The sequence below is a fragment of the Mobula hypostoma genome, chromosome X2 (assembly GCF_963921235.1).
Source record: "Mobula hypostoma chromosome X2, sMobHyp1.1, whole genome shotgun sequence".
Taxonomy (NCBI): domain Eukaryota; kingdom Metazoa; phylum Chordata; class Chondrichthyes; order Myliobatiformes; family Myliobatidae; genus Mobula; species Mobula hypostoma.
This window is the reverse complement of record NC_086129.1, coordinates 49,460,250-49,484,351: the sequence shown is the minus strand read 5'-3', so window position 1 is coordinate 49,484,351 and position 24,102 is coordinate 49,460,250. Positions and strand designations below refer to the sequence as shown.

The window sequence follows — 24,102 nt, the reverse complement described above, 5'->3', positions numbered from 1 at the left end:
AGGAGCTGGTTGTGGATTACAGGAGGAATGGAGACAGGCTAACCCCTATTGACATCAATGGATCTGGGTTTGAGAGGGTGAACAGCTTCAAGTTCCTCGCCATCCACGTCACTGAGGATCTCACGTGGTCTGTACACACCAGCTGTGTGGTGAAAAAGGCACAACAGCACCTCTTTCACCTCAGTCGAGGAAGTTGGGTATGGGCCCCCAAATCCTAAGAGCTTTCTACAAGGGCACAATTGAGAGCATCCTGACTGGCTGCACCACTGCCTGGTATGGGAACTGTACCTCCCTTAATTGCGGGACTCTGTAGAGAGTGGTGCAGACAGCCTAGCACATCTGTAGTTGTGAACTTCCCATGATTCAGGACATTTACAAGGACAGGTGTGTAAAAAGGGCCTGTAGGATCACTGGGGACCCAAGTCATCCCAACCACAATCTATTCCAGCTTCTACTATCTGGGAAACAAAACTGCAGCATAAAAGCCAGGAGCAACAGGCTCTGGGACAGCTTCTTCCACCAGGCCATCAGACTGATCAACTCATGCTGATTTGAGTGTACTCTATATTACATTGACTGTTCTATTTATTATAAATTACTATGATTGCACATTGCACATTTAGGTGGAGACGTAACATAAAGATTTTTACTCATGTATGTGAAGGATGTAAGAAATAAAGTCAATTCAATTCAATTCAAGCTAATATGATGTATTAAGATCATTGATGTCAAAATGGCTGTTGTGATGCACCTAGTGTGTTCGTGTGGTGGGTAGTGCTTGTCGCTCTCATTTTCATCTTCCACAGGCAAGCAGACTTGCAAAAAGGAGAGCTGAGTATGTAAGCCTCGCTGCCCGTACATAAGCACTCCAACAGCAAGTCTCATGTAGTGTCTCCTCGCTGGTGACACACGGAATCTGAACTTTCAGGCTCAGGCTGAATTATAGAGGATGAGGAGGAGGTCTGGTGCTCATGAACCAGATCCCCAGCTATAGTCCCCACTGCCTTGTGGGCAGCCTCTGGAGAGACGGAGGCTATGGGTGTAAACCCAGACAGCAAATCTGGAGTGGAGCCACTTGAGCAGCTGGAAGTCATTGAACATCCTTCCGACAGCTCCTGCAGCAAAGCTGGTGCCAAACTTATTGCTTCACAGGCTTTCCTTTGGACGCCACTACTGAGGCTGAGAGGGGGATCTTGACAACTGGCCATCTCCGCCCAGGCTTGTGATGATGATCATCATCACCCATTGTCCTTCGAGACAGATGGATGCCAACCAAGCTCATTGATGTATGAGTTCAAGATAGCTTCACAAGATTGATACTCTGGAGTCCATGCAGGGTTGTATAATTACCTGTATGTCTTGTTTTATATATTATGTACTATCTTGCATTCTTACTGTTCAGCTTTAGATGTATTGAATTTTAGTGTTTTTATTTCAGTGTGGGTGGATACAACATGGGAAATGGATTTTACCGAGATGGAACCATTAAATGAATGCTTGGAGGAGCAGATTACAGAAAATGGACTTGAGGCATTCTCCCAGCTTTATAAGAGTATCTTTAACGTTATTCATCAGCCGCAACAAGCTAAAGAAGTGGCTGTAAGTATTTTGCCTGGGTTTGCTACTTGCTGAAATTAAATTATCGCTATCAATGTAAGCTAAAAGCATAGAGGTTCTTGACTTTTGTCTTGTTTTCTATTAAGGCTATGTAGTTTTTTAAAATAAGCATTCTAAACATTATAATCTATGAACCTGTTTGTCTGTTGTAACCTGTTTGTCAGCTATGTGGAACAGTCTATGTTCCAAGCCTAGACAGGTGGCCGTCCTGCACTTTTCCTGCACTACATCAATGACTGCATTGGTGATGCTTCCTGCACCCGTGCTGAACTCGTCAACTTCATTCACTTTGCCTTGAACTTCCACCCTGCCCTCAAATTCACCTGGTCCATTTCCGACACCTCCCTTCCCTTTCTCGGTCTCTCTGTCTCTGGTGACAGCATATTTACTGATGTCTATTACAAACCCACGGACTCTCATAGCTACCTGGACAATCCCTCCTCCTACCATGTTAATTGTAAAAACACCATCCCCTTCTCTCAATTCCTTCATCTCTGCCACATCTACTCTCAGGATGAGGGTTTTTATTCCACAATGAAGGAGATGTCCTCCTCCTTCAAAGAAAGGGGCTTCCCTTCCTCTACCATCAACACTGCCCTCAACCACATCTCTTCCATTTCACACATGTCTGCTCTTACCCCATCCTCCCACCACCCTACCAGTATAGGATTTCTCTTGTCCTTACCTATCCCCACCAGCCTCCATGTCCAGCACATAATTTTCTGGAACTTCTGCCATCTCCAATGGGATCCCACCACCAAGCATATCTTTCCCACCCCCGCCTCCCCACACCTTCTGCTTTCCACAGGAATCGCTCCCTACGCAACTCCGTTGTCCATTTGTCCCTCCCCACTGATCTCCCTCTTGGTACTTATCCTTGCAAGCGGAACAAGTGCTACACCTGCCCCTACACCTCTTCCCTCACTACCATTCAGGGCCCCAAATGTTCCTTCCAGGTGAGGCGACACTTCACCTGTGAGTCTGTTGGGGTCGTGTACTGTGTCCAGTGCTCCCGGTGTGGCCTCCTCTATATCGGTGAGACCCGACATAGATTGAGAGACCACTTCACTGAACACCTACACTCTGTATGCCAGAAAAAGTAGGATCTCCCGGTGGCCACCCATTTTAATTCCACTTCCCATATGTCCATTCCAACATGTCCATCCATGGCCTCCCCCACTGTCATGATGAGGCCACACTCAGTTTGCAGGAGCAACACCTTGTATTCCGTCTGGGTAGCCTCCAACCTGATGGCATGAACATTGATTTCTCAAACTTCCGGTAATGCCCCCCCTCCACCCACCTTCACCATTCCCCATCCCCTTTTCCTTCTCCCTGTCTCACCTTATTTCCCTTCCTGCCCATCACTTCCCTTTGGTGCTCCTCCCCTCCCCCTTTTCTTTCTTCCATGGCCTTCTGTCCTCTCCTATCAGACTCCCCCTTCACCAGCCCTGTATCTCCTTCATCAATCAACTTCCCAGTTCTTTACTTCACCCTCCCCACCCCCAGGTTTCACCTGTCACTTTGTGTTTCTCCCTCCCCTCCTCCTACCTTTTAACTTTACTCCTCATCTTCTTTTCTCCAGTCCTGCTGAAGGTCTTGGCCCAAAATGTTGACTGTACTCTTTTTCATATATACTGCCTGGCCTGCTGAGTTGCTCCGGCATTTTGTGTGTGTTGATTGGATTTCCAGCATATGCAGACTTCCTGTTTTTGTAATCTATGAATTACCCTTTTGCCGCACTCAAATACTTATCACTTGCGTTTTAAAGCATTTGTAAATATGTTAGATTCAATTGTTGGTTTGTCGCAGCCAAGAAATAATGTGTGCACAATTTAATAAATTAAAAGTAAATTGCTTTGGTCATACACCTGGTTCAGACAAGTTGACCATACACTTCCCAACACTGTATTCCATTTGCCATTTCTTTGCCCATTCTCCTAATCTGTCTTGTCCTTCTGTAGCCAGCCTCTTTACTTCCTCAAAACTACCTGCTGCTGCACCTATCTTCATATTGTCTGCAAACTTTGCAACAAAGCCATCAATTCCATCATCCATATCACTGACATGTAACGTAAAAAAGATCAATCCCAATATAGACTCCTATGGAACACCACTAGTCACAGGCAGCAAGTCAGAAAAGACTCCCTTCATTCCCACTCTTTGCCACCTGCCAGTCAGCCAATGTTTTATCCACACTGGTTTCTTTCCTGTAATGTCATAGGCTCTTATCTTGTTAAGCAGCCTCGTGTGGCACCTTGTCAAAGGCCTTTGAAAAACTAAGTACGCAACATCCACCAATTCTCCTTGGTCTATCCTGCTTGTTTTTTCTTGAAAGAATTCCAACAAATTTGTCAGACAAAATTTTCCCTTGAGGAAACCATGCTGACTACGACCTATTTTATCATGTGTCTCCAAATACCCCGAAACAACATCGATAACAGTCAACTCCAACACCTTCCCAACCACTGAGGTCAGGCTAACTGGCCTATAAGTTCAATTTTTTGCCTTTCTCTCTTCTTGAAGAGTGGAGTGACATTTGCAATTTTCCAGTTTTCTTAAACCATTCCAGAACCTAGTTATTCTTGAAAGATTATGACTAATGTCTCCACAATCTCTTTAGCCACCTCTTTCAGAACCCTAGGGTGTACACCATCTGGTCACCACATACAACCCTGAGATTCTTTATCCTGTGGGCATACTTTGCTGAGCTAAGAACAACTTAAGATCAATGAACAACAACTGTGCAAATGCAAATATAAATGAATAGCAGTAAATGAAGTAACATGAAACAAAAGAGCATGGAATAACAAGATAAGAGTCCTTAAAGTGAGACCATCAGTTGTGGGAACATCAGAAATAGAATGAGTGCATTTATCCCCTTTTATTTAAGACCCTGATGGTTGAGGGGTAGAAAACTATTTCTTGTTATCAATCCCATTTGGTTTACTCATTGGTTATTTGTCAGTCTTTGTGTGTAGTGTTTCATTGATTCTATTGTATTTCTCTGTTCTACTGTGAACGCTGACAAGAAAATGAATCTCAGGGTGGTATATGTGACATACAGAATAGGTCCTTTGATAATAAATTTGCATCGAACTTTGATCTTAGACCATAAAATAACGGAGCAGAATTAGGCCATTTGGCCCATCGAGTCTGCTCTGCCATTCAATCATGGTGATCCTTTTTTTTCTATCTCCTCCTCAACCCCTGTTCCCGGCCTTCTCCCCATAACCTTTGATGCCATGTCCAATCACGAACCTATAAATCTCTGCCTTAAATACACCCAACGACCTGGCCTCCACAGCTGCATGTGGCAACAAATTCACAAATTCTCACCCTTTGGCTAAAGAAATTTCTCTGCATCTGTTTTGAAAGGGCGCCCCTCTATCCTGAGGCTGTACCCTCTTGTCCCAGACTCTCCCACGATGGGAAACATCCTTTCCACATCTACTCTGTCTAGGCCTTTCAACATTCGAAAGGTTTCAATGAGATCCCACCCCCCCCTCCATCCTTCTAATTTCCCAATGAGTACAGACCCAGAGCCATCAAACGTTCCTCATATGATAATCCTTTATTCCAGAAATCATCCTTGTGAACCTCCTCTGGACCCTCTCCAATGCCAGCACATCTTTTCTAAAATAAGGATCCCAAAACTGTTCACAATACTCAAGGTGAGGCCTCACCAGTGCCTTATAAAGCCTCAGCATCACATCCCTGCTCTTGTATTCTAGACCTCTTGAAATGAATGCTAACATGGCATTTGCCTTCCTCACCACCGACTCAACCTGCAAGTTAACCTTCAGGGTGTTCTGCACAAGGAATCCCAAGTCCCTCTGCATCTCGGATTCCTGGATTTTCTCCCCATTTAGAAAATAGTCTGCACATTTATTTCTACTACCAAAGTTCATTACCATGCATTTTCCAACATCTTTGTAACTAATGCATTCCAAGTAGGATTGATAACAAAACCAGATCTAGATCACACCTATCCCCAACCAAACCTGGTAGCAGGTGCAGAATGAATCTTAATTTATCTAGATAAGATTATTAATTTTTCACAGTCACTTTTATTTTCTATGAAAGCCTATTGGTCCAAATCTGTGGTGTTTGTCTTTATTTATTGATCTGGAAAAAGTGGGAAAAGAATCACTGATTAGGAGAATGCACTGAATCGAAGAGTGCAGAAAATACATGATAGGATTAAAACTAAATTTAATTTTGCCGTAGGAAAACAATAATTTTTGAATTCTGTGACATACTAATTAGATTCATGTTTTTGCTAATTTCTTTGAGGAATTAAATGATATTCTTTATATTTTTTGTCAGGTTATCAACAAATCAGTAATCTTTCTATATCCTTTTCCACCTTCTCTAAATATGACCTGGACAGACAGTACATCGACAGGGACCAATGAATGAGCGATTGAGGTCTTTAAACTCAAGTATTGAAGCTAACTATAGGCTTACAATTTCTCATCATCTGGATACATTTGTAAGACTGATGAGACAAGATAAAAGGTTGATCAAAGAAATAGCCATAGAGCATGACAGCACAGAAACAGGCCCTTCGGCACATCTCGTCCGTGCTGAAGCATTAATCTGCCTAGTTCCATCAACTTGCACTGGGACCAGAACCCTCCATACACCTCCCATCCATGTAGCTATCCAAATGTCTCTTAAGTGTTGAAATCGATCCTGTATCCACCACGTGTGCTGGCAGCTCATTCCACACTCTCACTGCCTTCTGAGTGAAAAAAGCTCCCTCTCATGTTCCCCTTAAATTTCTCACCTTATACCCTTAACCAATGACCTCCAGTCATAGTCTTACACAACCTCCATGGAAAAAGCCTGCTTGTATTTACCCTATCTGTACCCTTCATGATTTTGTATACCTCTATCAAATCTCCCTTAAATCTACTAGAGAATAAAGTCCTATCCTATTTCATCTTTCCTTATAACTTGGGTCCTCCAGACCCGGCAACATCCTTGTAAATATTCTGTGCACTCTTTCAATCTTATTAGCATCTTTCCTGTAGATGGGTAACCAAAACTGCATACAATATTCCAAATTAGCCCTCACGAATGTGTTATGAAATTTCAACATAACATCCCAACTCCAGTACTCAATATGTTGATTGATGGCCAATGTTCCAAAAGCTTTCTTAATGATCCAATCTACCTATGACGCCACTTTCAAGGAATTATGAGTCTGTATTCCCAGAATCGTCTGTTCTACTGTACTGCTCAGTGACCTACTACTCATTGTATAAGACCTACCCTGATTTGCTCTCCCAAAGTGCAACACCTCACACTTGTCTGCATTAAATTCCATCTGCCATTTTCCAGCCCATTTTTCCAACTGGTCCAGATTCCACTGTGAGCTTTTGTAGTCTTCCTACACCCCCAATCTTGGTGTAATCCACAAATTTGTTGATCCAATTTACCACGTTATCATCCAGATCGTTGATATAGATGACAAACAACAACAGGCCCAGCACCGATCCCTATGGCACACCATTAGTCGCAGGCCTCTAGTCAGAGAGGCAACCCTCGACAACCACTCTCTGGCTTCTCCTGTGAAGTCAATTTTTAATCCAATCTATAACCTCGGCGTGAATGCCAAGTGACTGAACTTTTTTGATCAACTTCTCACGCGGGACTTTTTCAAATACCATTCTAAAGTTCATGTCAACAACGTCCACTGCCTTGTCTTCATCAACTTTCCTGGTAATTTCTTTGGAAGGCTCTGTAAGATTGCTTAGACGTGACTTGCAACACACAAAGCTATGTTGTCTATTCCTAATCAATACTTGTCTATCCAAATACTGGTCCCTGAGAATATCTTCCAATAACATTTCCACTACTGATGTCAGGCTCACCGGCCTAGAATTTCTGTCTTATTCTTAGAGCCTTTCTTAAACAATGGAACAACGTTAGCTATTTTCCAATCCTCCAGCACAACACTTATGGCTAGGGATGTTTTAATTATCTCTGCTAGGGCCCTTGCAATTTCTGCACTTACCTTCCCCAGGGTTCGATGGAACACCTGTCAAGCCCTGGGATTTATCCACCCTAATTTGCCTCAAGATAGCAAGCATCTCCTTTGTAATCTGTGTAAAGTCCATGTCCTTACTGCTGTATTGCCTCACACCTATAGACTCTGTCCGTCTCACGAGTAAATACAGGTGGAAAAAATCCATTTAAGACCTCACCCATCTCTTTTGGCTCCATATATATATATAGATTACCATTCTGATCTTCCAGGGGACCAGTTTTGTCTCTTGCTATCCTTTTGCTCTTAATATATCTGTAGAATCCCTTAGGATTCTCCTTCACCGTGTCTGCTAGGGAAACCTCATGCCTCCTTTTAGCCCCAAACAAGAGAAAATCTGCAGATGCTGGATATCTGAGCAACATACATAAAATGCTGGAGGAACTCAGCAGGCCAGGCAGCATCTAGGAAAAGAGTACAGTCGACGTTTCGGGCCGACGTCTTTCAGCCCTTGGTAGTTCAGTACTTCTTTCAGCCCTCCTGATTTCTTTCTTGAGTGTTCTCTTGCATTTCTTATACTCCATAAACACCTCATTTGTTTCTACATCCCTATACATTCTATGCACCTCCTTTTTTCTCTGAACAAGGAGAAACATCTGAAAACCAAGGTTTCCAAAATCTGTTTTCTTGCCTTTTATTCTGACAGGAACAAACAAACTCTGTAATCTCAGAATTTCACTTTTGAAGGCTTTCCACTTACCAAGTACACCTTTGCCAGAAAGCAGCTTGTCTCAATCCACACTTGCCAGATCCTTTCTGATACCATCAAAATTGGCATTTCTCCAATTTAGAATTTAACCCCATGGACCAGACCTATCTTTTTGCATACTTACTTTGAAACAACTGGCATTGTGGTCACTGAATGCAAAGTGTACACAAACTTCTGTCACCTGCCCTGTCTCATTCCCTATTAGCAGATCCAGTATCGCATGCTTGCTTGTTGGGATTTCTACGAACCGATGATGGAAACTTTCCTGAACACACTTAGGAACTCTTTTCCATCTAGCCTTTTTACAGTATGGGAGTCCCAGTCAAAGTGTGGGAAGTTAAAATCACCTATTATAATAACTTTGTGTTTCTTACAACAGTCTGCAAACTCTTTACAAACTTGCTTCTCTAAATCCCATGGACTGTTGGGTGGTACCTGTAATAATCCCATTAACGTGGTCATACCTTTCTTATTCCTTAGTTCTACTGATAAACCCTCACTGGATGAGTTCTCCAGTTTGTCCTGACTGAGCACTTCATAATTCCAGGTGTTGATCTATGCCCTGAGCTCATTCACCTTTCTTATGATACTTCTTGCATTGAAATATACACAGCTCAGGGCATTGGTCGTACCACTGACTTTGTATGAGGTCTTAACAGCACCTGTCTTCTCAACTACTCCACTATCTGTCTCTCTGGTACGCATCCTCTTGCGACTGGTTTAAACTCCTTCCCCACCCCCACTAAGTGGTTGAACTGCCAAATGGTTCAGAGTGAAAGATTGGGGCACCATGATACAAGATTGCAATGCCAGGAGAAGGAGAATTACGGTACCATCAGAGATGGTCTAGCTTGCCTCAAGGCCAATGCAAGGGGAAAAGGAAAATTGCATCTCTTGACAAATTCATTAGGAAAGCTGAAAGGCCACCAGCAACTAAGACTTTGGCCAACCATTAACAACCCTTTCCTCCTCATCTGATTAATTAGTCAGCATCCTACCACCCACCACCATCTCTGTACAAGCAAGGACAGAAACACTAAAAATGAATATATGTGGGGTTGCTTTCTCATTAATCTGAGTTTTATGTTTGTGTCTTATTGTAAAAACAGTGTTTTCATGTAGCATATAGAATGTGATAGGATAGGAACCTCCTACCGTTAGTATATAAAGTAGTAAAAGTGCAGATTCTTGCAATGAAATCCAATTTGCCTTCTAGCAGCACTTAGCATCCAGCAGAACTGGATTCTTGCCCAAGTCAGGGATAATAATTTAGTACAGTGGATTCCGGTTAATTGAAAGACATTGAGACCATTACTTTGGCTCAATTAATCAGCTGGCCCACTTAGCTAAAGTTTCAAATAGTTGAAAATATATATTTAAAAAAAGGATAAACTACCGTTGAACTAAGTAACAAATTATGTATTTAAATGAATACAGAATAAATCAGAACATTATCAATACTACGACAGTACTATGAAACTATTAGCTTCTAGTAGTTATCAATGGAGGAATTCATCCAATGTGTGTTGCCGTGTTCTTTTGATTGACTGCAAATGAACAAAATTAGTGCGGACAGTAATTGTTGAAGTTGTGAAATTGTTTCGTTTTCGTTTCCAACCATTTCTGGCATCTCCGAACCTGAACGCTTGAAACTGCAGTAAGCAAAGCCCTTCTGAATTGTCTTGCTGCTTAATTCTCACCGACTATCAGTGATAAAAATCATTGCTTTTTGAACACAAACACATATAACTGATGCTGTTTTTAAAAAACTGTTCAGTCTAAGCATGGTGTAGTATCTTAATGCCACACAAATGCATGCAATTGACACTAGTTCGAAATTGTTCAACAGAATCCTGCCCCAATTAAGTGGCATAGTGGCATGAAGGGAATCCTGGCTATTTTCTCGATAGATTTTGCTTTTTAAGAGTTGCCCCAAATAAACAGCTGCCCTGATTAACCAATGCCCTCCCAGGTAAACAATTAAATTTCTGTTTATTATTGGTTATTGAAGTAAATTTTATTGTTGATTTAACCTTATTTAATTAATATTTTGAATACCAAGAAGTGCTTCTTTTCCCCTTCTGCCAGTGTTCTGATTGTAGTACTCTATTCAAGCTGTTCCAGAAAAAGAAACATCATTTCGGGCTTACAAAATAATGAGGGGTATGGATGGGGTAAATGCAAGAAGGCTTTTTCCACTGAGGTCGGGTGGGACCACAACTAGAGGTCATGGCTTACATGGCTGAAGGGTAAATGCTGAAAAGTTTAAGGGGAACATGTGGGGGGGGTACTTTTTGAATGAGCCCCCAGCACAAGGTGCGTTAAGAAAAGTTTAGATTAATACATGGATGGTAGGGGTATGGAGGGCTATGGTCCAAGTGCAGGTCGATAGGAGTAGGCAGTTTAAGTGGTTTCAGCATGGACTAGATGGGCTGAAGGGTGCATTTCTATGCTGTACTTCTCTATGACTATGACTTTTTAATGCAAAGTGAATGTTCAGCCAACTTACAGTATATAGGCTTATTTTAAATTACTTGTGCAATTTTCTTGTGAATTGTGTTTTTTCTGATTGTCAGTGCTCTTTCCTTTTTAAAGGATCTTTGGACACTGTTTGCAGAGAATGATCTCTCCCACAGAGCACTTGTTGCTGTGTTATGTCACTTTATCCACATGGTTCAGAATAAGAAGGCTACTGTCATCCAGAGACAATATGCTTTAAATGCAGCTGGTCTGTACTTCCTATTCCTTGAAATCCCAGGTGAGATGATATGTTCATAAAGAACTCACTGATAAGAGTCCAAGTGACAGAAATAAATATTTTAACCAGTAGAGTTTTCTGGATAGAATTAGGGCATGATTATTTTGTTTTTAACTAAATAAAATAAATGGCGGAAAAGGTTGGAAAAGCAAATGTAAATGTGTTTTCTGTGACGTATGGCAAACCAAAATACATAAGGCATTTTGAAAATAAATATTTGTGAGCCATGGCACTGTTGTGCAGGAGGGAAGGAGGGAGAAGAGGAATGCGGTAGTCATAGGGGATTCCATAGTCAGGGGAACAGACAGGAGATTCTGTGAGCCTGATAGAGATACCCGCATGGTGTGTTGCCTCCCAGGTGCCAGGGTACGGGATGTCTCAGATTGGGTCCAGAATATTCTGAAGGGGGAGGGTGAGCAGCCAGTTATCTTGGTACATGTTGGTACCAATGACATAGATAGGAGAAGGGAGGAGGTCCTGAAGAGAGATTTCTGGGAGTTAGGAAGGAAGCTGAGAAGCAGGACTTCCAGGGTAGTAATCTCGGGATTGCTACTTGTGCCACGTGCTAGCGAGGGCAAGAATAGTAGGATCAGGCAGATGAATGCGTGGCTGAGAGACTGGTGCAGGGGGCAGGGCTTCAGATTCTTGGATAATTGGAATCTCTTCTGTTCAAAATGGATGGGTTACACCTGAACCCAAAGGGGACCAATATCCTGGTGGGAACGTTCAATAGAGCTGTTAGGGAGGGTTTAAACTAATTTGGCAGGGGGATGGGAACCGGAATGATAGAGCGGAGGAAGGGAAAAACAGAAATAAATCTAAGATAGTGAGCAGTAAAGATTTCAGGAAAGACAGGCAGGTGATGGGGCAAATTTGCAGCCATTGAGATGAGTCTCAGTGCAATCAAAGCAAAAAGTACTAAATACTGGTCTTAAGGTGTTATACTTAAATGCACACAGCATAAGGAATAAGATGGATGATCTGGTCGTACAGCTATAGATCGGCAGGTATGATATTGTGGCCATCACTGAGACGTGGCTAAAGGATGCATGTCTCTGGGAGCTGAACGTCCAAGGATACACAGTGTATCTGAAGGATAGGAAGGTAGGCAGAGGGGGAGGCGTGGCTTTATTGGTAAGAAATGATATCAAACCTTTAGAAAGATGTGATATAGGATCGGAAGGTGCAGAATCTTTATGGGTTGAGCTAAGAAATTGCAGGGGTAAAAGGACCATGATGGCAGTTATATACAGGCCTCCAAACAGCTGCAGTGATGTGGACTACAAATTACAACAGGAAATAGAAAAGGCTTGTCAGAAGGGCAGTGTCATGATAATTGTGGGGGATTTTAACATGCGAGTAGATTGGGAAAATCAGGTCAGCACTGGATCTCAAGAGAGAGAATTTGTAGAATGTCTGCGAGATGGCTTTTTAGAACAGCTTGTTGTTGAGACCACTAGGGGATCGGCTGTACTGGATTGGGTATTGTGTAATGAACCGGAGGTGATTAGAGAGATTGAGGTGAAGGAACCCTTAGGAGGCAGTGATCATAACATTATTGAGTTCACTGTGAAATTTGAAAAAGAGAAGCTGAAATCAGATGTGTCGGTATTTCAGTGGAGTAAAGGAAATTACAGTGGCATGAGAGAGGAACTGGCCAAAGCTGACTGGAAAGGGACACTAACGGGAAGGACGGCAGAGCAGCAGTGGCTGGAGTTTATGCGAGAAGTGAGAAAGGTGCAAGACAGATATAGTCCAAAAAAAGAAGAAATTTTCGAATGGAAAAAGGATGCAACCCTGGTTGACAAGAGAAGTCAAAGCCAACGTTAAAGCAAAGGAGAGGGCATACAAGAAAGCAAAGGAGAGGGCATACAAGGAAGCAAAAATTAGTGGGAAGACAGAGGATTGGGAAGTTTTTAAAAGCTTACAAAAGGAAACTAAGAAGGTCATTAAAAGGGAAAAGATGAACTATGAAAGGAAGCTAGCAAATAATATCAAAGAGGATACTAAAAGCTTTTTCAAGTATATAAAGAGTAAAAGACAGGTGAGAGCAGATATAGGACCGATAGAAAATGCTGGAGAAATTGTAATGGGAGATAAGGAGAGGGCGGAGGAACTGAACGAGTATTTTGCATCAGTCTTCACTAAGTAAGACATCAGCAGTATACCAGACACTCAAAGATGGCAGGGAAGAGAAGTGTGCGCAGTCACAATTACGACAGAGAAAGTACTCAGGAAGCTGAATAGTCTAAGGGTAGATAAATCTGGACCAGATGGAATGCACCCTCGTGTTCAGAAGGAAGTAGCTGTGGAGATTGCGGAGGCATTAGTGATGATCTTTCAAAAGTCGATAGATTCTGGCATGGTTCCGGAGGACTGGAAGATTGCAAATGTCACTCTGCTATTTAAGAAGGGGGCAAGGAAGCAAAAAGGAAATTATAGACCTGTTAGCTTGACATCGGTGGTTGGGAAGTTGTTGGAGTCGATTGTCAAGGATGAGGTTACAGAGTACCTGGAGGCATATGACAAGATAGGCAGAACTCAGCATGGATTCCTCAAAGGAAAATCCTGCCTGACAAACCTATTACAATTTTTTGAGGAAATTACCAGTAGGCTAGACAAGGGAGATGCAGTGGATGTTGTATATTTGGATTTTCAGAAGGCCTTTGACAAGGTGCCACACATGAGGCTACTTAACAAGATAAGAGCCCATGGAATTACAGGAAAGTTACATACGTGGATAGAGCGTTGGCTGATTGGCAGGAAACAGAGAGTGGGAATAAAGAGATCCTATTCTGGTTGGCTGCTGGTTACCAGTGGTGTTCCACAGGGGTCCGTGTTGGGGCCGCTTCTTTTTACATTGTACATCAACGATTTGGATTATGGAATAGATGGCTTTGTGGCTAAGTTTGCTGATGATTCGAAGATAGGTGGAGGGGCCGGTAGTGCTGAGGAAACGGAGAGTCTGCAGAGAGACTTGGATAGATTGAATGGGCAAAAAAGTGGCAAATGAAATACAATGTTGGAAAGTATATGGTTATGCACTTTGGCAGAAGAAATAAAAGGGCGGACTATTATTTAAATGAGGAAAGAATTCAAAGTTCTGAGATGCAACGGGACTTGGGAGCCCTCTTACAGGATACCCTTAAGGTTAACCTCCAGGTTGAATCAGTGGTGAAGAAGACGAATGCAATGTTGGCATTCATTTCTAGAGGAATAGAGTATAGGAGCAGGGATGTAATGTTGAGGCTCTATAAGGCGCTGGTGAGACCTCACTTGGAGTACTGTGGGCAGTTTTGGTCTCCTTAATTAAGAAAGGATGTGCTGACGTTGGAGAGGGTACAGAGAAGATTCACCAGAATGACTCCGGGAATGAGAGGGTTAACATATGAGGAACGTTTGTCCGCTCTTGGACTGTATTCCTTGGAGTTTAGAAGAATGATGGGGGACCTCATAGAAACATTTCAAATGTTGAAAGGCATGGACAGAGTGGATGTGGCAAAGTTGTTTCCCATGATGGGGGAGTCTAGTATGAGAGGGCATGACTTAAGGATTGAAGGGCGCCCATTCAGAACAGAGATGCGAAGAAATTTTTTTAGTCAGAGGGTGGTGAATCTATGGCATTTGTTGCCACGGGCGGCAGTGGAGGCCAAGTCATTGGGCGTATTTAAGGCAGAAATTGATAGGTATCTGAGTAGCCAGGGCATCAAAAGTTATGGTGAGAAGGTGGGGGAGTGGGACAAAATGGGCGAATGGATCAGCTCATGATAAAATGGCGGAGCAGACTCGATGGGCCAAATGGCCGACTTCTGCTCCTTTGTCTTATGGTCTCTGTGCTTTGATAAATAGCCCATAAAGATACTCATCCTAACCTTAGCGTTTGGCTAAAACAAGAACCTTTGTAAGAATTTTGGAAGTGTAAATGGGAATATTGCTTAAGTTAATGTCCCCTTGTTTCCATTGTGTAATTATTTCTGTTGTTTTCTGTAGGAAGTGTTGCCAACCGTATCTTCCATCCAGTGCTATTTGAAAAATGTTTGGATACTATTAAAAAGAGCTGGCCTGCAGTAGAAGCAGGATATCGAAAACGGAAGAAAGACGTCCAGGTGAAGAGCTCTCAGTGTAATGGTAAAGGAAGAAAAAGAGCTAGACCTGTTAGACAGAAGGATAATGAGGTATGCAACTTAAAATTCATCAAGCCTTTGCCAGAATTTGACTTTTGTTTGTGTCACAAAAATCCTTCAGTTCTATATGTATTACTCTGGGTGCCGTTAAGGTACTAAATAAATACTTTCTAGCATCTATGTTAGAGAAGAAAGTGTTTCTAAAGTAATATTGAATGGGGAAGTAGATGAGTTATTAGATACATTAAAAATTGATAGCTTGGAGGTCTTATAAAAAAGATGGCTCAGCATAAAGTGGATGATTCACCCAAGCTGAGTCCGAAGATTTTGAGACAATTATGAGAGAATATCATGGGACAGCTGACAATAATCATTCATTCTTTTTGAAGACAAGGGTACTGTCAGAGGACTAGAGAGTGGCAAATGGAGAGTAAAGATAAGTCCAGAAACTGTTGGCTCGAACTCAGTGGTGAAAAACAGTTTAGAAATGTTGATCTGGGTAGTTACCTGGAGGAATATGGATTAACTAAGGCAAGCCAACACAAATTCTTTAAGGTTAAATTTTAACTAATTTGGTGCAATTTTCAAATGAGATAATGGATAATGTTGATGAAGGTAATAGAGTTAATGTAGTAAATGTGGACTTAAAGGGCTTTGATGGTGTGGTTCTGAGGAAAATTATGCGCTTTGGACATTAAAAGCATGGCTATGAAGTTGGTTGGGTAAGGTACAGCAGAGTGCCATTGGGAATGGTTCCTCTTGGACTGGAGGAAGGTGGTTTGTGATGTATCCCCCCCACAAAACTTGTTTAGTATCGTAAACTGAAGAGGATAGAGATAGACTTGCTGCAAGGTATAACCCAGGTAATAGAGTGGCTGGAAACATGACAGGTAAGTTTAATGTAGAGAAATGTGGAGGGAAACATTTTATTTGAAAGAGTGTTGACCAATGAGGATAAGGGCTGGATCCCCACCACCACCACCAGGTCGGTGAGTCCTGGGTGGCATGAGGGTTGATGACCACCTAGGTAGGTGGATCTGAAGCTTAAGCCATATACAGTGCAGTCTTGGGCATTATCAATAAAAGCATAGAACATGAAAGTCTGCTTAACCTTGTGTCTGGCCTTGGCTGAAGTTTTGTCTTCACCTCCAGTCACCACGTTAGAAAGCGGCTGTGAGGGCATTATAGGTAGAAACGATTTACAAGAATGGTCTCTGAGATAAGGAGCAAGAGTTATATAATGGGGCCTGGGACTGTTTTCTTTGGAGGTGTGGTGTCTGGATGGCAGGGAAAGAAAGCCAAAGGAATTTGATAGAAGTCAAGTAGCTATTATCAAAATACGTATTTGTCACTATATACAGCCCTGCAGTTCATTTTCTTTAGACATTTACAGGAAAATAAAGTAGTACAATAGAATATATGAAAAATGAGACATAAAGACTGGTGAACAACTAAAGTACAAAATAAGACAACTATGCAAATAAAGTTTTTAAAAATAAATAAATAACCGTAAATTCCGGAGAATAAGCCAACCTCCCCGCCCCCATTTTCAAGGTTAAGAATGTGACTTTTTCATGTTGCCTTTGTATAAACCGACCCCTTTTGTAGAGGTTTTTGACTTAACCAGAAAAGACCACAAGATCTCACATGCCGGTACTCAGCTTTGCCGGATCCGGAGCTTGGAAATTTTGTGAACCAGTACCTGCTAAGAAAATAGACTTACACATTTACACATTGTAGAGCATTATAAGCAAATTCTTTTTTTTTTTGGCCTGTGCCTGCATGCATGCGAGTGTGTGTGTGCGTGTGCGTCCGTGATGATGTCTTTTTCATGACCTTTACAAGGCGTGGAGAGAGCGAGCGAGAGAGAGAGAGAGACTGTGTGACACACCACTTCTCACACAGACATTTCGCAGTATTTTACCCTTTATTTTACGAAGTCGAGTTGTGATCTCGACACTCAACCCGGCACGGATGGAAAACGTACTCGGGAGCGGACCCAACCGGTTTCGAACCTGGGAAGCTCTGCTCCCCGGTCCGGCGCCAACCTCATTGCACCACCAGCCTACCCATGAGCGAATTCTTAATAAATAAATCAGGGAGGGAAGTTTTGGATTAGGTTCCCAATGGTAAAGAATCCTCTGAAATGTAACCCCTGTGAAACCATTTAGCGCCCATCGTAATCTCGTTAAAACATAACACGGGGTGGCGGGATCAGTACGTGTACTCAGTATTGAGTTTGCGACCACCATGTACAAAAGATTAAAAGGACTGCAATATGATGCTGGCTTCAAGCTGAAGGTTGTTGATTTTGCTAAAGGAATGAATAATTCTGCAGCTGCTAAGAAGTTTATTGTAAATGAGAAACAAGTGAGAGAGTGGAGAAAGGCAGAGGACGCACCGAGGTAAATGCCAAAGACGAAATGTGCAAACCGCGGGAAAACATGCCAGTGGCCAGAACTGGAAGAAAAAGTTTCAGAGTGGGTGAATCACCAGTGATCGTCTGGATACATTGTTAACAGAGAAATAATTCGAGTTCAAGCGTTGAAATGGGCCAAAAAACACTGCGAGGTCAGTGAAAATTTCAAAGCTACGAGAAGTTGGTGCACCTGATTTATGAATAGACGTGAGCTTGTGTTGAGACAAAAAACAAAGATTGCTCAGAAGTTGCCAAGCGACCTTGAGAATAAGGTTACAGCTTTCCAATCATTTGTAATCAAGCATCGAAAGGCACATTCTTACCCGCTCTCACTGATTGGTAACATGGACGAGACACCAATGTTCTTTGATTTTGCTGGCTATCGCACTGTCAATCAGAAGGGGGAGAAAACAGTCCTTGTCAAAACAACTGGACACGAGAAGCAACATTATACTGTCGTGTTAACGTGTATGGCTGATGGGACCAAACTACCACCGATGGTGATTTTTAAGAGGAAAACATTCCCAAAGAAAGAAAAATTCCTGCAGAGTGTTGTTTACGTTCAAGAACGTGGCTGAATGGACGAAGCGGGTTGCTTGAAGTGGGTTAAAGAGGTGTGGCGTCGATGTCCCAAAGGTTTCAGAAAGGAAAGGTCGCTACATGATCAAAGCGCACTTGTCAGGTGAGACAAAAGCAGCACTGAAAGCTGAAAATACAGACATTGCAGTCATCCCCGGTGGTTTGACGTCTGTGCTCCAGCCACTAGATGTGAGTTTAAACAAATCATTCAAAGAAATCAGTCGTTTACTCCAGTGGGAAATATGAGGGCCACATCTCTAGCTGCAGTTTGCGAGGGGGTAGCGCAGTCGTGGGAGGAGACGAAGGCCGAGTGCATTGTGAAGGCCTTCAGGAAGTGCAGCATCAGCAATGCTTTGGATGGCACTGAAGATCATTTGCTTTGGGAAGAAGACGATGGAGATTTGGCAGCCAGTAAAGCTGCAAATAACGATGTTGAAGCAGAAATTGACAATCCTTATGATGATATAAATTGAGAAATAGAGTGTGTTTTGTAGATCTTTCTTTGTGTAGATTTTCTTTTGTATTTGACTCAAAAACAGCCAATAAATACGACATGTCTTCCGTGTATTCATTTTTCCAAAGTTGGCACCCTCTGTATAAGCCAACCCCCTAATTTTAAGACCAAAATTTAGGGCCAGATTCTTGGCTTATACACCGGGTAAATGATACTGAGAACATGAGTTATCGGGTCCTTGAGAGTGAGTCGTAGGTTGTGGAATTAGCTCAGAGTTGAAGTGAATGAAGTTATCCACGCCAGTTCAGGACCCTGATGGTTGAGGGGTAATAATGGGTGCTGCAGTAACGTTGCAGTTAGCGTGACGCTATTGCAGCTCTGGGTATTCCGGCGCCGTTCCATAAGTCTTCTCTGTATGTCCTCCCCATGGAATGTGTGAATTTTTCCCAGATGCGCTGGTTTCCTCCCACAGTCCAAAGAGGTACTGGTCAGTTGGTTAATTGGTCATTATAAATTATCCTGCGATTAGGTTAGGGTTAGTCAGGTTTGAGAATGCCTCCAGGGGCTGTGTTGTGTTCTTTGTGTGAGATGTGGGAATTCCGTGAGACTTCCAGCTTCCTGGTTAACCATATTTCCACCAGGTGCACTGAGCTGCACCTCTTCAGAGAACGTGTTAAAAAACAGGAGCTGCAGCTTGATGACCTTTGGCTCATACTGGAGAATGAGGAAGTGATAGGAGCTACAGGGAGGTAGTCACCCCTAGGTTGCAGGAGGCAGGTAACTGGGTGACTGTCAGGAGGAGGAAGGGAAATGGGGGGGCCGGTGAGTACCCCTGTAGCAGTTCCCCTCAATAATAAGTACACTGTTTTGGATACTGTTGAGGTGGACAGCCCACTAGGCGGGTGGGCACAATGACTGGGCCTCTGACTCTGAGTCTGGTACTGTGCCTCAGAAGGGAAGAGTGGGGTGAGAACAGGACTGCAGTAGTGATGGGGATTCCATAGACGAGTGGATGCAATAGCCGCCCGAGTGGTATGTCACCTCCCAGCTGGTTGGGATGTCTCGGATCAGATCCACGGCATTCTAAAGAGGAAGGTTGATGACATGGGTAGGAAAGGGGAGGAGGTCCTGAAGAGCGATTTTAGGGAGCTAGGTAGAAAGCTGAAAAGCAGGAACGTGGGTAGAAATCTCTGGATTGCTGCCTGTGTCACACACCAGTGAGGGCAAGAATAGGATGATTTGGTAGATAAATGCATGGCTGAAGAACTGGTGCAGGGGGCAGGGGGGCCAATATCCTTGCAAGCAGGTTTGCAAGAGCTGTTGGGGAAGGTTTAACCTAATTTGGTAGGGGGATGGAAACCGAGTGATCGTGCTGTTGGCAACACAAGCAGAGGCAGTGTGTAGTGGAACTGTCAGGAAGGGCAAAATTGCAGTCATTGGGATGAGTTGCAGTGTGAAAAAAGGACAAAATCGAAAAGGGTGATGAACTCAGGACTGAAGGTGTTATATTTGAATGCACAGTGTACACAATAAAGTATATGATCTTGTAGCATAGTTAGAGATTGACAGGTATGATGTTGTGGGCATCATTGAGCTGCGGCTGAAAGAAGGTTATAGTTGGGAACTTGGCATCCAAGGATGCACATTGTATCAGAAGGACAGGCATATAGGTGGGGGTGGGGGGGGGTGGCATGGCTCTGTTGGTTAAAAATGAAATCAAATCCTTAGAAAGATGTGACATAAGATCGGAAAATGTAGAATCCTTGTGGGTACAGTTAAGAAATTGCAAGTAGAAAAAATCCCTGATGGGAGTTATATACAGACCTCCGAACAGTAGCCAGGATGTGGGATACCAATTACAACGGGAGAGAGAAAAGACATGTCAAAAGGGCAATGTTATGATTGTCAAAGAACATCGAACATAGAATAGTATAGCACATTACAGGCCCTTCGGCCCACAATGTTGTGCCGACCCTCAAACCCTGCCTCCCATATAACCCCCCACCTTAAATTCCTCCATATACCTGTCTAGTAGTCTCTTAAATTTTACTAGTATATCTGCCTCCACCACTGACTCAGGCAGTGCATTCCACGCACCAACCACTCTCTGAGTAAAAAACCTTCCTCTAATATCCCCCTTGAACTTCCCACCCCTTACCTTAAAGCCATGTCCTCTTGTATTGAGCAGTGGTGCCCTGGGGAAGAGGCGGTGACTGTCCACTCTATCTATTCCTCTTAATATCTTGTATACCTCTATCATGTCTCCTCTCATCCTCCTTCTCTCCAAAGAGTAAAGCCCCAGCTCCCTTAATCTCTGATCATAATCCATATTCTCTAAACCAGGCAGCATCCTGGTAAATCTCCTCTGTACCCTTTCCAATGCTTCCACATCCTTTCTATAGTGAGGCGACTAGAACTGGACACAGTACTCCAAGTGTGGCCTAACCAGAGTTTTATAGAGCTGCATCATTACATCATGACTCTTAAACTCTATCCCTCGACTTATGAAAGCTAACACCCCATAAGCTTTCTTAACTTTCAGGGATCTGTGGATATATAACCATATAACAATTACAGCACGGAAACAGGCCATCTCGGCCCTTTTAGTCTGTGCCGAACGTTTACTCTCACCTAGTCCCATCTACCTGCACTCAGCCCATAACCCTCCATTCCTTTCCTGTCCATATACCTATCCAATTTTTTCTAAATGACAAAATCGAACCTGCCTCGACCACTTCTACAGGAAGCTCGTTCCACACAGCTACCACACTCTGAGTAAAGAAGTTTCCCCTCATGTTACCCCTAAACTTTTGCCCTTTAACTCTCAACTCATGTCCTCTTGTTTGAATCTCCCCTACTCTCAATGGAAAAAGCCTATCCACATCAACTCTATCTATCCCCCTCATAATTTTAAATACCTCTATCAAGTCCCCCCTCAACCTTCTACACTCCAAGGAATAAAGACCTAACTTGTTCAACCTTTCTCTGTAACTCAGGTGCTGAAACCCAGGTGGCATCCTAGTAAATGTTCTCTGTACTCTCTCTATTTTGTTGACATCTTTCCTATAATGGAAACAGTACTCTAAGTGTGGCCTAACCAGTTTTATAGAGCTGCATCATTACATCACGGCTCTTAAACTCTATCCCTCAACTTATGAAAGCTAACACCCCATAAGCTTTCTTAACTACCTTATCCACCTGTGAGGCAACTTTCAGGGATCTGTGGACATGTACCCCCAGATCCCTCTGCTCCTCCACACTACCAAGTATCCTGCCATTTGTACTCTGCCTTGGAATTTGTCCTTCCAAAGTGTACCACCTCACACTTCTCCGGGTTGAACTCCATCTGCCACTTCTCAGCCCACTTCTGCATCCTATCAATGTCTCTCTGCAATCTTTGACAATCCTCTACACTATCTACAACACCACCAACCTTTGTGTCGTTTGCAAACTTGCCAACCCACCCTTCTACCCCCACATCCAGGTCGTGAATAAAAATCACGAAAAGTAGAGGTCCCAGAACAGATCCTTGTGGGACACCACTAGTCACAATCCTCCAATCTGAATGTACTCCCTCCACCACGACCCTCTGCCTTCTGCAGGCAAGCCAATTCTGAATCCACCTGGCCAAATTTCCCTGGATCCCATGCCTTCTGACTTTCTGAATAAGTCTACCATGTGGAACCTTGTCAAATGCCTTACTAAAATCCATGTAGATCACATCCACTGCACTACCCTCATCTATATGCCTGGTCACCTCCTCAAAGAACTCTATCAGGCTTGTTAGACACGATCTGCCCTTCACAAAGCCATGCTGACTGTCCCTGATCAGACCATGATTCTCTAAATGCCCAGAGATCCTATCTCTAAGAATCTTTTCCAACAGCTTTCCCACCACAGACGTAAGGCTCACTCGCTTATAATTACCCGGACTATCCCTACTACCTTTTTTGAACAAGGGGACAACATTCGCCTCCCTCCAATCCTCCGGTACCATTCCCGTGGACAATGAGGACATAAAAGATCCGAGCCAGAGGCTCAGCAATCTCTTCCCTCGCCTCGTGGAGCAGCCTGGGGAATATTCCGTCAGGCCCCGGGGACTTATCCGTCCGAATGTATTTTAACAACTCCAATACCTCCTTTCCCTTAATATCAACATGCTCCAGAACATGAACCTGACTCATATTGTCCTCACCATCATCAAGTTCCCTCTCATTGGTGAATACCGAAGAGAAGTATTCATTGAGGACCTCCCTCACTTCCACAGCCTCCAGGCACATCTTCCCACCTTTATCTCTAATCGGTCCTACCTTCACTCCTGTCATCCTTTTTTTCTTCACATAATTGAAGAATGCCTTGGGGTTTTCCTTTACGTTACTCGCCCAGGCCTTCTCCTGCCCCCTTCTTGCTCTCCTCAGCCCCTTCTTAAGCTCCTTTCTTGCTTCCCTATATTCCTCAATAGACCCATCTGATCCTTGCTTCCTAAACCTCATGTATGCTGCCTTCTTCCACCTGACCACTTGTCGTGGGGGATTTCAATATGCATGTAGATTGGGAAGAGCAGGTTGGTGCAGGATCCCAAGAAAGAGAACCTGTACAATGCCTGCAAGGTGGCTTTTCAGAGCAGCTTGTGGTTGAGCACATGCGGGGATCAACTAATTTGGATTGGGTTTATGTAATGAACTGGTTTTGATTGGGAATCTTACGGTAGAGGAACCCTGAAGACACAATGATCATACTATGATAGAATTCACCCTGCAATTTGAGAGGGAGAAACAAAATTTGATTTGTTAGCATTACCATGGAGTAAAGGGAATTAGAGGAATGAGAGAGGAGCTGGCCAAAGTTGATTGGAAGGGAATACCAACAGGGATAACGGCAGAGCAGCAATGGCTGCAATTTCTGGGAGCAATTCAGAAGGCATGGAATAGGTACATCCCAAAGATGTATTCTAAAAGGAGGATGACGCAACCATGGATGACAAGTGAAGTAGAAACCAACAAAAGAGAGGACATATAATAGAGCAAAAATTAGAGGGAAGTTCGAGGTTTGGGAAACTTTGAAAAACCAACAGAAGGCGACTAAAAAGCCATGGGGGGGGGGGCTAAAATGAAGTACGAAGGTAAGCTAGCCAGCAATATCAAAGAAGATACCAAAAGTTTTTTCAGATATATGAAGAGTAAAGGAGAGGCAAGAGTAGATATTGGACCGCCTCAAAATAATGCTGGAGAGGTCGTACTGGGGACAAGGAAATGGTGGATGAACTGAATAAGTATTTTGCATCAGTATTCACTGTAGAAGACACTAGCAGTTGGCCAGAAGTTCAAAACTGGGCAAAGTAGAGCAAAGTGAGTTAAGTTGCCATTACTCAGGAGAAGGTGCTTGGG

General features: G+C 43.2%; 1 protein-coding gene across 2 annotated transcripts in view; it reads left to right on the top strand.

Moving 5' to 3' along the window:
• Window positions 1–24,102, top strand: part of ncapd3 (non-SMC condensin II complex, subunit D3) — a 228,092-nt gene that overhangs the window by 3,370 nt on the left and 200,620 nt on the right. Inside the window, exons 2-4 of one of the 2 annotated variants that reach the window (XM_063038384.1) lie at window positions 1,439–1,599; window positions 10,977–11,139; window positions 15,130–15,314. In XM_063038384.1, the coding sequence (XP_062894454.1) occupies window positions 1,439–1,599; window positions 10,977–11,139; window positions 15,130–15,314 (509 nt within the window). Of the gene's footprint in view, window positions 1–1,424; window positions 1,600–10,976; window positions 11,140–15,129; window positions 15,315–24,102 lie in introns of both variants that reach the window. The other variant, XM_063038385.1, reaches the window with a different exon arrangement.